This window comes from Neolamprologus brichardi, chromosome 6 (assembly GCF_056152115.1).
Source record: "Neolamprologus brichardi isolate AB-2024 chromosome 6, ASM5615211v1, whole genome shotgun sequence".
NCBI lineage: Eukaryota > Metazoa > Chordata > Actinopteri > Cichliformes > Cichlidae > Neolamprologus > Neolamprologus brichardi.
Window position 1 is genome coordinate 6,836,289 of NC_142109.1, and position 15,507 is coordinate 6,851,795.

Genomic DNA, 15,507 nt, shown 5'->3' on the forward strand with positions numbered 1-15,507 from the left:
TTTTTTTTTTTTGTGTGTGTGCCCCGAATTTGAAGGAGTCAACATGTTAAGGTTTTATTTTATTGTTGTCATTTTGATTTGACCAACAATAATTTATTTTACTGACATTGTGTTTTGAGCCTTCAGTTAGTTGTGCAGTTGTGTTAAGCTGTGGAGAGTTGATAAAACTGTTGTCTGCACTCGGTTTATGCTGGAAACACTTCAGTCATGAAGAATCTCCGACTCTGCCTCAGTGATCATTAAGTGTACTGCAGAAAAGTCCAAAGTAATTTGATTAAGAAAAGCAATATATAACTGTTTCTATGTTTCGTGTTTTTTGGTGTGTTTTGGATGCATTTGGTCACATGGTTTCCTGGCTACCTGTCTTTCACGTGTGAAGACCAAAGTTTAAAAGTTGGAACACGATCAAATAAATGGTGAAAATTCAACAAATGACCACAGGTGTGTGTGGGTTGTACAGCAGAAGTGGAACGGATCCATATGTCACCCTGTATTCTGTGTAGTTATCTTGCAGGTTTTCACTGGAACATAATGCAAGTTTTCTACATTTCACACAGCAGTGATGATCAAATAAACAACGAGGGATCACTCATTACATTTATTCAATGTAAATCATTTAAACAATCACTGGTTCCAGGATTCAAAATGTAAAGACTCAGTTTTTCTAAAACGGTTACCACTGAGATAATTACAATTATTAATAGTCTTTAATACACTGATAATTTAGTGTCAAAAACCTTTCCCAGCATGAAACATCCAGATAACCTCAGCAACAAATCATCTGAAGATCCTTTATATGATTAGACACTCTAAAGCTAGAATATAACATGTAAGCTTCAAGATTAAACAATCCCTGAACCCTGTTTGTAATGTAAATAAAAACAAAATGCATTTATTTGCTAATTCCTTAAACCAATATTTCACAACACTAAAGGTTTGTTGTCAATTGTTGTATCTTAACAAGAATACAAATAAAAGCACAAGGCTGTTGATCCATGTTCATTTAAAAGTTAAAAGAGTTTGAAGAGTGAGAGCAGAGACGTGAGGTGGTTTATGGGTATTCTGTCAAACATGAAAAAAAAAAAAACAGCTAAGAAGCTGTTTGAGGTTTTAAAGAGTGTGAAAACCACACACATTGTAAATGTGTGTGAAAACAACTGACAAACACTCCAGCTGAGGTGTCTCTGCTATAAAAATGAAGATTTTCCAACCACCAAACCGATCGGAAAAAGGTCCCTTTTAACCACTATGGTAACAAACTATTCTTTAGTGATCGGACAGAGGCTTGATAATGGAGATCAGCTGTGTTTTTTACTGAAGATAGAAGCTATAGCGATGAACATCCTGCTGTGCTGTATGTTCTTAGAAATTCCCATATATAAGATTAGGATTCAAGCAAATAGACAGACAGTACGAGCAAGTGAGTTATTTAACACTTAGGATATATTTTTATCTTATTCAGTAAAAAAAATATATCTTAAGATAAAAAAATAACCTGCAACTCACAGTGTGTCTAGGTTGGGTTCTAAACAAAACAGTGAAGAGTGCAAGTTGTTAAAATTATGGCCCAAATCTTCTTTTAACAGTCATCCATCTGTAGTTTACAATATTAATGCTTCGATGCTGATCATGTTATGCTGCATGATGATTTTTCAGACTCCCCAAACCACATTTATCTTTTAAAGGTTCAGAGAAGTCGGTGAATGAAATTATTAGAAAAAACATTGCAAAAATAACAAGATATTAGCATTTTAGCATCTTTAATGTTATTTTACCATGAACAAAATCTAAAATTAGGCAACTTCTCTCTGGACTAATACTAGGTAACCACCACGGTCTCTGTTAGTTCAATTACCAGATACAAAATAAAAGAAAAATTTTATAACTGCTCTCTGAAGTTCAGATCTAAAGCCTTGAGATGAGCATTTTTGCTGTTGCCATCTTGGTTGCAAAATAGGCTTCCTTTGGTACTGAGTAAGACCCCAAATGACCCACTGATACCAGTAACCATATATCGCCATCTGGTGGCTTTCAGACAAAATGCAGGTTTAAGGCACTTACTTATTGGCTTAATGTTTCTGACCTAGAATCTACGGCTTCTCCCCAAATTCAGGGGAAGGATGCTTCAAATGCTGTATTTGGAGGTAATGATGTCACAGCGACGCAACGAAGGCTGTCCAAATTCGAAGAGTCCTCCAAATGTGGCGACAAATGCATCCTTCATTTCCCCAAATTTCAAGGATGGGTTGGGTGTATCCTTCATGTCCTACAATATCCCAGGATTCATTGCAGGCCATACAGGAGATTTTTTTTTCTGATGACGATAGTGGTTGAAGTGGGAGAGAAAAACACTTTCAAATGTAAGTATATGAAAAGCTGGTGGTACAACAGTTTATTTTTTATAGTAATTGTGTTGTTAAGCTTTGGGCATCTGCATAGACATGTTTTTTTTTAAATTAATATAATTGTAAACTGGCTTGTATGGTGGGTCCCGTGGTTTTTCATGTATTGCCACTTACATACAGTGAATTTTGATAGGCCTCCTGTCCTAATTTCCTCTATCCCTGAGGACACTCCAGGGCCAATAGCAGCAGTGGGTGACCAAAACAGAAGCAATGAGGAAGCTGTTCAGCGACCGACAACAGGGAGAAAGAGGAAAAGACACAGGGATGCTGGACCTCATCAGAGAGTATGAGGCAGCAAAGAGTTCTGAGGAGAGGAGAGCGCAGGAGAGCAGGGAAAGAATGGACAGACTGTTTTCACTTCTTGAAAGATTAATTCCAAAAGGAGTTATGCATTAAGAAATGTATTTATTTGAATACAGTTGTTACATTGTTATATGTGTTGCATTAGTTTAAATGTTGTATGTTATTAATAAACTGATTACGACAAATAGTCATTTTCACTGAACTCATTTTATTTACAGGTATTTTTTAACATGAACAGGAATGGTAGATGCTTCATTACCAAGGAGATGTAATCGACTCCATGCGGAGGATATGGCCGGCGGATGGTCGGGGAGGACCAGATCTTGTTCATCCTCCGAAATACTGCAGCTGCCTTCCCAATGCGGCATTTGACATCCACCTCCGCATCGCCGTCGTGGGAAATCACGCTACCGAGGTAGGTGAATTTCTCCACTTCTTCTAGCTGCTGTGTCTCGATGTAGATCCCTCGTCGTGAGTCCTTGGAGCTGACATGCATGATCTTTGACTTTTCTGAGCTGATCCTCAGGCCAATCTTGCCAGCTTCTCTTCTTAGATCGGTCGTTCCTTGCTGTAGCTTCAGCTTGTCTTCTTCAAGTAAGGCAATATCGTCAGCGAAATCGAGGTCGCCAAGACGGTCTTGATCAGACCAATGGATGCCAGCTCCTGTACGGGCACTGTCTCGCTGCATGACGTAGTCGAGGGCAACGAGAAAAAGTAGATGTGACAAGTTGGTGTGGCCATTTCCGTTCCTAACAGCACGATTGCAAGTACAGGTCCCTGAAGATGTTAATGAAGATGGTACGGACACCGTACAAGCGCAGGATTCGCCAAAGGGAATCGTGGTGGATGCTATCGAAGGCCTTCTTGAAGTCAACAAAATTGATGGCGAGTTGTTGCCGGTACTCGACGCACTGTTCGATGATATTTCTTAAGACGAAAATCTGTTCTGTGCATGATCGGCCTATCCGGAACCCAGCTTGCTCCTCTCGTAGATGTTGGTCCAGGGCACTCCTTAGTCGTCGAAGGAGGACGGCACAGAACGCCTTGCCAGGCACAGAGAGGAGGGTGATGCCTCTCCAGTTGGTGCACTTGGAGGTGTTGCCCTTCTTTGGTAGCTTGACTATGGCGCCCCTCCGCCAGTCCTCCGGCACTGTGCCACTTTGCCAGCACTTGTTGAACAGGGTTGTCAGTTCTTCCACCATGGCTTGGCCGCCGTGTTTCAGGAGCTCTGCTGGTATTTCATCTAGGCCGGCCGCTTTGTTGTTCTTAAGGCTCTTGATCGCGATCTTCACTTCCTCGATGGTGATTCTGCCAGTATTGACCCCAAGTTCATCTTGGGAAGCCTCCGCCTTGGAATTTGTGGTGGGCTCTGGCTGATTAAGGGTCTCTTGGAAGTGTTCGGCCCATCGTTTGTTTTGCTCTTCTTGGGCGAGCAAGAGCTTCCCATTTTTGTCCTTGACCGGGACATTTGCATTGGTCCTCGATCAAGTAAGCTCGTTTACGATGCGGTATAGGGTCTTGGAATCATTCCGATCCGCTGCTTCCTGAGCCTCGGCACCTTTTCGTTCTAGCCATTCTTTCTTGTCTTTCCGACAGCTTTACTTCACTAGCTGATCTAATTCTGTGTAGCGTCGGGTTCGTTCCTCTCTGGCTTGTTCGGTTTTGGCCTGCTCTCTTTTGAGCTCGCAATTTTTCTCTCATTGATCAGTTCCCATGTTTTTCCTTGGATCCACTGTTCACTTCTCTTTCTTCTGCGTCTTCCGATTGTGTTTTGGGCGGACTCCACAGTGGCGTCCCTGAGGCCAGTCCAGAGGTCTTCTACGTCTTCCCCTTCTCCAAGAAGGGTGAAATGATTTTGCAGCTCTAAAGTGAAGGCGTTGACAACGGTCGGGTCCTTGAGCTTCTCGATTGTGAACGGTCCATTTGGTATGGGCTGTCTTTGGTTCCGAGGTTTGAGTTTGACGGCCTATTGCCTTCATATTAAATAATTTATAATTTACTACCTACGGGGAGCAGGTAGGTAGGATCCTTCGAAGCATCCTTCCCCTTAATTTAGACACAGCACCTATCGGTTAGGCAAACCAAGTGCACTGTCTTCATTGCTTCTTAACTTTACCTGAATTTGCAGATTAGTACTTGGTAAAAGAAACAAAAAACTAAACCTCCAGGTAAGGTCCTCCATGCTAAGTTGTAAAGAATTATGACTGTATTTGTAACACCTACGAGCAGCCGTGTGTGGACCAGCATCAGTCTCAGGCTACGTCCACACGTACACGGGTATTTTTGAAAACGGAGATTTTCCGTTTTCGTTTTTTAAAAAAAATTCGGTCCACACGTGCAGTTTTGAAAAAATATCTCCGTCCATATGTAAACGCTGTTATGAACATGCCAAAGCAACCGGTATAATCCGAATTGTGTAGAAATGTTGGCCAATCAGAATTCTAGAAGCCATGAGGGGTTCATTATGTTTATGTTTCTGATTCTTTAGCTGTCCTGTGTTGATTGTTATTGTTCTTTATTCCAGCATATTGTGGTTTAGGTTTTGTTCTTATGCCCTCATGTTTAGTATAGGTTTAGTTGTGTTAGGAGGTGGTGGGTAGGTTTATTGTTGTTTTTTTGGTTTTGTTTTCCTTCTTGGCACAGGTAGGCGGGGCGGGGCTCGATGGCATTCCGGCACACCTGCGGCGCATCGGACGTCATTAGGGAGCGCTTTTATGGAGCTGAATCTCGGACGTCTGGTGTCGGAGTATTGTCGTCTCATAAGTGGTAACGTGTCGGTGCTAGCTGAATCTGCTGATTCCACGCAATTGAGCTGCACGTTTCAGGATCCATCATCTGCCTGCTTCTCCTTTGTTTTAGTCTGTCCCGCTGCCTGTTCGCCTGCCTAGGTTTCTGTGTGTGGGCTTCTGTGGATCCGTGACGGAGAATTACTTCACACCCGGCTGTGACCACCGCTACATCTGTGTGTCAGTGTTGCAAGTAAGCTCTCCAACTCTCCTCGTCCACTTTTAGTTGAACTCTCGGCGATCGACGTACTCTAACTTTGTTTGTCCTTCGTTCTTAGGTAATTCCGGCGCGTCATCGGTCCGCCCGCATACCCCCCGGCTCCGTCTTATCCCGTCAGCGTTGCTCTCCGTGTACATTTTTTATCTGTCACTGTATATAGCCCCTTCCCTTGTAAATACTCCCTCATCTGTGTACATAAAACCTGCATCACTTCAACCCTGTGCTCGTGTGTTTTCTGCCACTAAATCCATTCGGGTAAGGTCCCCTTAACAAGTTGTTGTTTCTGGTTTCCTGTTTTACTTTGAAAGTTCATGTCTTATGTCACTGTGTTCAGTTTTACTTCTCCCCTGTCTCATTAGCCTAATTTCTCCCAGCCATGTCTCCCTCCTGTTGCCCATTCCCTGATTACTCCCCTGTGTATATAAGCCCTGTGTTCTCAACATGCTGTGTTTGTTATATCCAGTTTTCCTGCACATTGGTTATAAGTCTTGTTTTTGCTTTTGTGAGTTTTATTTTATGAGAAGGTTTTGCCAGCAATAAAGCTGCATTTTGGGTCCTTTTTCCTGCCTGGCTGCCACGCAGCCAACCATGACAGTTTTACTTCCCCTCACATCATTATGTTAGTAATTCTCAGCTGCATTCCCACTTGTTTCCTCTCCCCTCGTTATCTCATGACCATTTATTATGAGTCTACAAAACCCCGGTAACATCAAAGCCTATTCCCGTGTATTTAAACATGCAAGTAAATCAGTTCAAATCTGTGACCGGTGAGTAGTGATGGCCAAATGAAGCTTTCTGAAGCATTGAAGCTTGTATTGAAAAACGGTTCATGTGCTTTTCAACACAGTCCTCTCTGTTGACATCTGGTGGCCAAATATATGAAGAGCAGCTTGAATCCACAAAATAAAACCAACTGCTTCATTATGATTGCCCACTCTACAGAGTGGAATTCTGTCTGATATTGGGCCACTGTTGTGTTGCTTTGAACGTGTATTCTTTGGTGGTTAAAAAATGTGGTTTATTTGTTTAATAAATAATTTTGACCAGTAAACCTTCCTTGTTTAAACATACACCATTGTGTGGTCTCTCTTTGCTTGTGACTTCTTGATGTTGGTAAATACAATAATTGAAAAATACCACGTTACATATAATATATACATATGATAATGTACAAAACATTATGGAGTATTCTTCTGCTCTGAGGTCCTGCCTCCATGCACTTATGCAATTAACCGCTAGACGGGTATATTTATAAATAATATTATATTAAGGAAATTTTCCCAGACATATTTTTGACCTGGGGGTAGAATTGATTGTGAAATGGAAAGGGAAAATGCTTATGAACTTGCAAATTAAAAACATGATGAATTTAAAGTAGCCCTTTTTCATTTTTATTTAAGAAGAGAAGCAGTTATACAGTCTACCTGGGCCCCACAAACTATCAGATAAAGAGAATAAATAAATTCAATTGCTGCACATTTGGCAGACTAACATTTTCAGATTAATTAAACAATAAAATATATATTTTTACAACATTACATGTAAAGAGTCAAGTGGAAGTTTTTCTAAAGTTATTTAATGATATTTATATTATGGAAGCAGATTTTTGACATTTTACCTTTTTCAGATATAATAAACACACACAAAACAAACGCAAACAGCCAGAACACAAAGCTGGAAAACCCACCCGATTGACAAATATCAACTCAAAATTCTCCCACACAACAGAACCTCCTCTATTCCTCGCTGGGTCCAAATCTTTCAGGGGAATGATCAGTGGTTCGCTATCTGTCACCATCAAAACACTCCACAAATCCCGCGAATGATTCATTTCCTTATAAACCATTGAATCAGATACCGAAGCAGTTAGGTTCTAAATGAAGCTTCGGACGTCACTGATCACGTGACTCTGGCCAAACGAATCAAGCTTCGACAGAGTGCTTGTGAAGCAGTGTGTTGGTTTTTTTGACACACGCACCGGAGCTTCAGCTTCAAGCGGGCCATCACTACCGGTGAGTAAAAACCTTTAAATGCTGTTTTGAGACTTCAACACCAAATGGTTTAATACTTTTATCAAAACTTTCTTACTTTGGAAAAAAAGTGTGCCTCATGTGGAGTTCAGACATATAACATTAAATGTGAATGATTTATGTGAAACTTTACAAAAATAAAACTTCTGAAATAGAGAAAAGAAAAACTATACATGTTGTCACAATGTCTAGAGGCAAACAGAGACGCAGGTGAATAACCAAAAGTGAGGCTTTATTGAGGGCTGAACAAAGCCACAACATGAGGAAACAGAAAAAACTAACAAAACCCTAAACTGGGAAACCTAAGATTAAAATTACCCAAAACTGAAACTAGAACTAGCCAAACCTGGAAACGTGAGGGGACTGAGCGCAGCAGTAACAAAGTGGAATGATTCACAGACAGACCAATGAAGAGCAAAAGATAAAACACACTAAATATACACAGAAGGAAACGAGGAAATGGCACACAGGAGGGAGACACAGCTGAACCTAATTCAACATGAGGAGAAAGGGAGGAAGCAAAACAGAATACATTGACATGAGACACAGACTTTCAAAATAAAACAGGAAATACAACCAGCACATACAAAATGAGAACGTAGCACCAACTACTTTACAATACATCGCAGTAGCACTGCAACACTCACCGGCCAATTGATTAGGTATGCCTGTCCAGCTGCTTGTTAAGACAAATATTTAATTAGAAAATCACATCAGTGCATTCAGACATGTAGAACACACATTGTCAAGAACTGGAACTGCTCAAACTCAGATCAAACAAAGGTTAAGAAGATTATGAAATAATGACAACAAAAAAGTGTTGGAAAACACACAGGAGGATTTTTTTTTTTTAACAATCCAACCACAGCCCAGTTGTTTGTCGCAATATTCTTGTGCTAGAGTACCTGAAGTGAAGCTTTTTATCCCAAACAATAATCTGTTACAGCAGAGAAGAGAAGCAGCTCTGACAAAGATGTAGGAGGCTATATATCAGGTTGAAGTATGAGTCAGAAGAACTCAAAGAAATAAAATTCAGAGTTTGGAGGAAGGATTAAAACTAATTTGTGTAGGTCTTGATTGTTGGAGTTGTACTCATAATCAACCTTCAGATGTGTTTTTGTAGTTACACTCGCAGTCTGAAGATGGAGATAAAAGCGCTGCAGGCTGAAGCACAATATATGTGGACTAGAATGGTAAACTGGTTCTTATATAGCGCTTTTCTACTCTTCTGAGCACTCAAAGCGCTTTATACAACTTGTGTATTCACCCATTCGCACAAGCACATTTGTCTAAGTGCTTTTTTTTAAGCTAAAGTTTACATATATTCATACTCCGATGGATGCATCGGAGAACAATTTGGGGTTAGTGTCTTGCCCAAGGATATGGGCAAGACCCTAGGCATGCAGACTAGGGGAAGCGAGGAATCGAACCACCAACCTTCCGATCAGTAGATGACCTGCTGTACCGCCTGAGCAACAGCTGCGCCATGTCAAAGAGACTATGCACACATCATTCATTGTAACAGCTGTCAACAACTGTGCTGTGTCCTGTAATGTTAGATAGTGATAGTTAAGATAGCGAACTGAACTCAGCCAACACTACAAACTGACCATTTTTTTCTGATTAGATTGTTGAGTTTCTGGTGAGCTCTTCAGGTTGTACTCTGACATGGCTGCAGGGTATTGGATATGTGGCTGTTGAACACAGTATCTCTCTCAAACTTTCACAGTAGAGTAAGTCTGTAAGTCTGTGTCTGCTGGAGTGACACCAGATGCTCCGTCAGAGCTGAAGCTGACAGCAGCATAATGAGAACACTCCTGTTGTCTGGGCTGATCTGACTGTACGGTGGAACAAAGATTAACCACATGTTTATTTTTAAAGTAGACTCTGCTGTAGTGGACTTCATCCTCCTGCTTTGGTTGTGTTGAGATGTCATTAACAGGACCAAGGCTGAGCTGATGGAGACAAACAGCATTAATTTATACTGTACTTTAAACTTGACTCCTTTTACTGTATGTTGGGAAAAATGAAATGACCACTGGAAAGTTAAGACAGTCCACAAACTCCAATCTTTACCTGTTCAATTTGGTCAGACCTTTCAGTTGTTGGAGGCTGAGCAGAAGTTCTCTGTTTCCTGGTTAAAATGAATTAACAGGAAATAAGTGATTTGTGGCAAAGACTGAATGTATAGCTTTGAACCAAAGCTGGTGTTGCTTACCTAACACACCAGCAGACAGTGAGAAGTATTAAAACCAGCAGAGCTGCAGAAACTCCTGCAGCTGCTGGTGTCCATGTTCCTGTGATACTTTGGACAGTGAGAGTCTTTGGAGCAGAGCTGATATCTTTGTTGGTTTTCACAGCACAGGAGTAGCTTCCTGCATCCTTCCTGCTGACTGGGTCTAGGATCAGATGTTTGTTCTGGTTCTCTCTCGGGGTCAGAGGTCGACTGTTCAAGTACCAAATGTAGTTTGTGTTGTCAGTCAGAGGACAGCTGGTACTGCAGGTCAGTGTGACTCTCTGACCCTCTGTCACCACTGCAGAAGGACTCATCCTCACTCTCAGCTCTGAAAGAAGAACATCGACAGTGTTGTGTTTAATGTATTGTTGTAAACAAAAAACTTTCAGTAACTCAGTAATGTAATGTGTTACTGTACTAAATTCACTAATCACATTATAGTTACAATTATGTCATTACTTGCATTACAAAGGTTTTTCTGTTATCTGCACACCGGGTGGAAAGAAAGAAGAAAAAATTCAAAAAAACTTTTATTTCCTGCCACAATCAGCTGATTTCAGTTTGTGTGCAGGATTAGGAAGGTGGAGCAATCTACAGCCTGTAGGCAAAGACATTACTTTTATCTTTATTGCACGTAAAGAACAGAGCACGATGATAAAGTGGAAACTGCATCTAGAACCAAAAAACAACTGCGTTACATTGCTAAAACAACTTTGGGTTGTTGCAAACATCTGCACAGACAGCATGCTAGTGCAAAGCCAGTCAAGAACCCAGATTGATGATAAAGCTGAGTGAATGCTGACTCCAGCCCAGCAGCCTGAACTTCAACAGATAACAAAGGCAGTGATGAACAGAAGGCTGCAGCCTCTGTTTCTACCTGTTTATGTTTCTAAAGTAGAATCACTGGGAATCGCTATAAAGTTTCTTTGTTCTGGTTTTCATCTTTGCTTTGTGTTTTTAGCTTTGTGTTCACAGAGTAACAAGCAAGTGAGCAGTGTAACAATTTACTTTATCTGGTGAGTAATCAAGTGACGTACTGCATTACTTTTAAAAGAAGTAATGTGCCATATATTCTTTTTTTGAGTAATGATACCAGCACTGATCAAAAACATTTAATCTCAGAGTAAATCTCCTCTGTGACTCACACACTAAACATGGGCTTTGACTAAAGCTTTACTACAAACGGGTGCTTTAGTCCTCCTGTTCAGTGGAGAATTGTATTTATTAAAGAAGTGTATTTCACTACAAGTTATACATACATATTTGTACTTTCAGTTTTGTCAAAGTTCAATATAAATTATCTTAAAAGAGAAAACTTTTTAGTCCACAACTTATTTCTGACATCAACAAACACAAGTAATTTTACAGATGACAAGTTTTTCCACAGTTTTTGTCATTTTTAGTAAAGATAATATTTTGTTTCTTTTTTAGTCGATCTTTCAGGACAGGAATCTGTGTGGAGTATTTTCATATAGTGTTAATGCTGTTTTATTTCTTCCATCTCTGCTCCTGTTCAGACATTAATGAGTAAAGTCTGCTGAGTGAGGAGTTTAGATTTACCTGTGACAATCAAAAAGACTCCAGGCAGATCAGACTGTGTCCATCCTTCATGATCTCTCTTGAATCTGAATGTGTATCCTCCTGAGTCATTCTTCTTCAGGTTGTTGATGGTCAGGATGTGTTGGTTCTTCATGTTGTCCTGATACTCCACACGACCTGCAGCCTCAATCAGCTCTTCAACTTCCACTTTATCTTTTCTCCATTTTTTACTCCAACATTTAAACCTTGGCTTCATGTCATCAGGATGTGAGTATTCACTTGTGATGTTCACTGAAGATCCTTCCAGAGCACAGATTCTCCTGCTGACATAATTCACTCTCCAGCAGTTTTTATCCTGAACACCTGAAATATAGATGGAAGATTTAAAGTTGTTTGAATGACCTGTATGCTGACACTTTTATTCATAATTAACTGAAAGAAAAAAATGAAATGAATTACTCACAGACTTCTGCAGACTGAAGATGCTCGTGGTCTTTTACAGCACAAGAAAACTTGTCTTTTGCAGTGATATGAATTGAAATATGTTGATTCTTGATGTTTCTGCTTCGGTTTTGGTACCACGTGTATGCAGTTTTAGGGTCGGTCAGATTACAGCTGTTGTTACAGGTCAGTGTGACATTATCTGATGTGTAGGAAGTTCTTTGAACACAAACCTCTGAAAGATGATAAATAAAGTTTTCAAAACACACAATGATGTATAACATTTTATTTCTGTTTTTAGGACAGATTTACTAACAAAGGTCATATTTAGTGTAATCTTATAAAAAGAAAATTGACATTAAACAAATATATGAGAGGTTAGGTGAAAGATGTGTGCTTATCTGTGGAAACTTCACCTCTGGGATATGTGATGGAGCACAGCTCATCTACTGATCTCTGCTTGTAAGAACACATGTTCCCTTTAGCATAGGTCACACTGAAGCAGGTCGCTGTGATGGAATCTGTGCAACAAAAGATGTATTGAGATATACTGAGGTTATTCTTAAATGTATACTACTTAACTGAAAATATTGTGTTTGTTTTGTAGAACAATAAACATCATGACTCACCCACAGAGACTTCAGGGGCTCTGAGATCCTCGTAGCCTTTGACAGCACAGGAGTATGTGACTGCTTCCTCACTGCTGAGCAGCTCTTGGTACCAGGGAGACCAGTCCTCATAGAGAAACTCTCTGTTCTTGTACCAGATGTAGGCTGCAGGCTTTTCAGTCAGAGGACAGCTGCTGCTGCACATCAGTGTTACTGTCTGTCCCTCTGTGGCAGGAATCACCTTTACCTGCAGCTCTGAGAGGATGATGGACGACAACTTATACAATGATGTCATTTGGAAAGGAATCAATGAGTAAAAGTCACTGTACCTGCAACAACTTGAAGAGTAATGTTACTGAGTGAAGAGCGTCCTGGACTGTCTGTAGTCTTCATACAGCAGTAAGTGTTTGCATCACTCTCTCTTAGATCATTGATGGTTAAAGTTGGGATTTTCTCTTCAGACATGTTGTACGTTACATGTTGTCCATCCACAGAGAGCTCACTCTTTGATCCATTTAAGTGTACAGTGAACCATTTCCTGCTTGGAGTCAGATGTTGATGTGAGCAGTGCAGATCCACTGATGAACCTTTGAGAGCACAGATCCTGGTTGGAGATCCTCCTCCATTAACACCTTTAACAGAAAGTTTATTAGTAACAGATTTATTAGAGATTTGCTTATTAGATTGCTGTTATTACCTGTTTTTTCTTTCTATCATTAATCATTAAATAATAATGTTATATATTTGTACTGTAAAATCTTCGATGAATTTACGAAGTGTTGCTTAAATGATGCAGTATCAATCTAAAAGAATTCAAACAATACAAACAGCTCTAGCTCCATCTTGCTGGGTCAACTTTTCTCTTTCAGTGTGAATGATGCCAAAAAATGACACATTCAGCTGTCTAACACATCGTAGCAAAGTTTAACTTCCTTCTTTCCTTTTGTCTTTTCTTTGTATGTGCATGTTGTGTCTTTTTACATGAAATATTTCGTGCAATTATTCCTCCTATAATGATGTTTTGTCTATATTTTACTTATTATAGGTTGTCTTTAATCACACGTTATTGTTCAAAGAGTAGAAAGCTGCAGAGGTGTTAAAACAGTTGTCTGTATCTGGTTTATGATGGAAACACGTCTTTGGTGACAAAGAATCTCCAGGCTGAAGCTCAGTGATCAGCATGAACAGCTGTGATGATGTAGACCTTACTCTGCTGTCAAGCTGCAGCTGCTCTTTGTATCAATGTAAAGGATCATATTTATTATCGAGCGACCTAAAAACTAATCTAGCCTAAAGAACTCTGACATGTTTCCGTAATCAAACCTCTGTCATAGAGTTTGAAAAGTTTTTGTTGACATCACGGTTTTCTGGTTGTTTTACTAGAATAACTGTCAGGGCTCGGAGTGGACTATTCCAGTAATGATGTCGTACCAACAAAATATTTATACAGTGAGCTGAAAGGAGGCCATTTCTGATGTCTTTGTATATTGACATCATCTTAGACTCCAGCTTTCTGCTCGGTTGTTGTTCAGTTTCCCCTGAACTGCTTTAACATTCATTAGCTCACTTCAAGAGCTCATCAAAGCAGAAACTTTAAGTCCTGCTGATTAACAGTGAATCTCATGTTTTCTAACATCCTTTAATAACTTTCCAGAGTTTTCCTACGTTTAAAACCTTCAGCCATGAATGCTTTAGGAGGAGAAACATGTATTCCTACCTGAGACAAACTGAATGAATCCCCAAACCAAAAATCCAACTTCTGCTGAGATCATGACTGTCAGATTTCAGCTTCTAGTCAGAAAGTTAAGTGCATTGTTCTTCACACAGGAAAAGCTTAAAAACCTGAACTGATACGTACTAAAGTTAGTTCAGCCAAATATAAACTGCAGCTTTAACACCATCAAACTTCCCCCTGCATGGTGTTTTTTAGAAAGACTTCTTAACCCTTGGATGCACAACCTACCAATACCTACACTCTTCCACGAGTGGGGTCAAAAATGACCCCAAATAGAAACAATGCATTTTGCTATAAACTCGGTTGTTATTCTGCAAAATCTTTAAAACGAAGAGTTGTAATATTTTCATATTTGAGGTATTCCTCATAAAACATGTTTGTGACATGAGGCCCTTTGCATTTTTATTTATTTTTTCATTAATTTTAAGAAATTGCAGTTTTTGTATCACTTGTATCACTTTTGTATGCTTACTCGGCATATACTGCAGAAGCTGGGTCATCCCTCTGAAAGGCACAAGTTGTTTATCCACTGTAACACAATCACTGAGGATGAATTTCTGCCTGCAGTTGACCAGGAACAGGCCCCATATGTAGCGGAAAGCTGCCATGTGGTTTGTTTTCAGTCGGTAGGCTCTGGTCCTCTTGTCATCAAAGTGCAAGAAACAGCGAATATCTTTAAATCTTTGAATTGACATAGTGGCCTTGTACAATGGGTTATGCAGAGGACTCCCAAAAAACACACCGACTGGTACATCCCAGTTCTTCAATAGTCTGGGTCCTCTATATCTTAGATGTCAGATTCTGAGTCAGTGCCTCCGATGGGCTCTTCATCCCATCCGTCCTGGATCATTTGTAGGGCAAGGTCCACAGCTGGCCTCATAGCAGCCATGTTATGTTAAATATTTAAAAAAAACATCAGAAAGGACAATGTTTGAAATGCATTAAAGATGTCGAAGACGCAAGCTCTGTAAGCAATTACTTTGGTGTTCCTCCACCACAAAAGAAGCGTGTATTCTCTGAATTTCCGGGAATACTTTTATTTTGACAGCGAATGCACACCTGCGGACCACTTATGTGCAGCCCTAACTATAAATCATGTATGTTACTGTGTAAAAATTAATTCTTGATCCATCAGAAGTGTAAGTGGGTCAGTCAGAGTTGCTAAGAATGAAAGTTTCATAGAAGATTCCACAGGAACTGCTTG

The 15,507-nt window shown here is 40.0% G+C and overlaps 1 protein-coding gene across 1 annotated transcript; it reads right to left on the reverse strand.

The window, feature by feature from the left end:
• Window positions 1-9,459: 9,459 nt before the first annotated feature.
• LOC118456011 (B-cell receptor CD22-like) lies at window positions 9,460-14,340 on the reverse strand. Its single transcript, XM_087842478.1, has 9 exons — window positions 14,286-14,340; window positions 12,898-13,200; window positions 12,590-12,823; window positions 12,377-12,481; window positions 11,983-12,195; window positions 11,541-11,882; window positions 9,963-10,308; window positions 9,821-9,878; window positions 9,460-9,699 (listed from the first exon to the last, which is right to left on the reverse strand). The coding sequence occupies exons 1-9, from the start codon at window positions 14,338-14,340 to the stop codon at window positions 9,460-9,462; spliced, it is 1,896 nt and encodes a 631-aa protein (XP_087698604.1).
• Window positions 14,341-15,507: the final 1,167 nt, after the last annotated feature.

What these genes read in the sequence shown, in the direction of transcription:
- LOC118456011 (XM_087842478.1), bottom strand. Translation starts at nt 14,340, where the DNA reads ATGATCTCAGCAGAAGTTGGATTTTTGGTTTGGGGATTCATTCAGTTT. An exon ending in TACTCTTCAAGTTGTTGCAG is followed by an intron (nt 12,824 to 12,897) that starts GTACAGTGACTT and finishes TCATCCTCTCAG; the next exon opens with AGCTGCAGGTAAAGGTGATT. An exon ending in AGTCTTTTTGATTGTCACAG is followed by an intron (nt 10,309 to 11,540) that starts GTAAATCTAAAC and finishes TTCTTCTTTCAG; the next exon opens with AGCTGAGAGTGAGGATGAGT.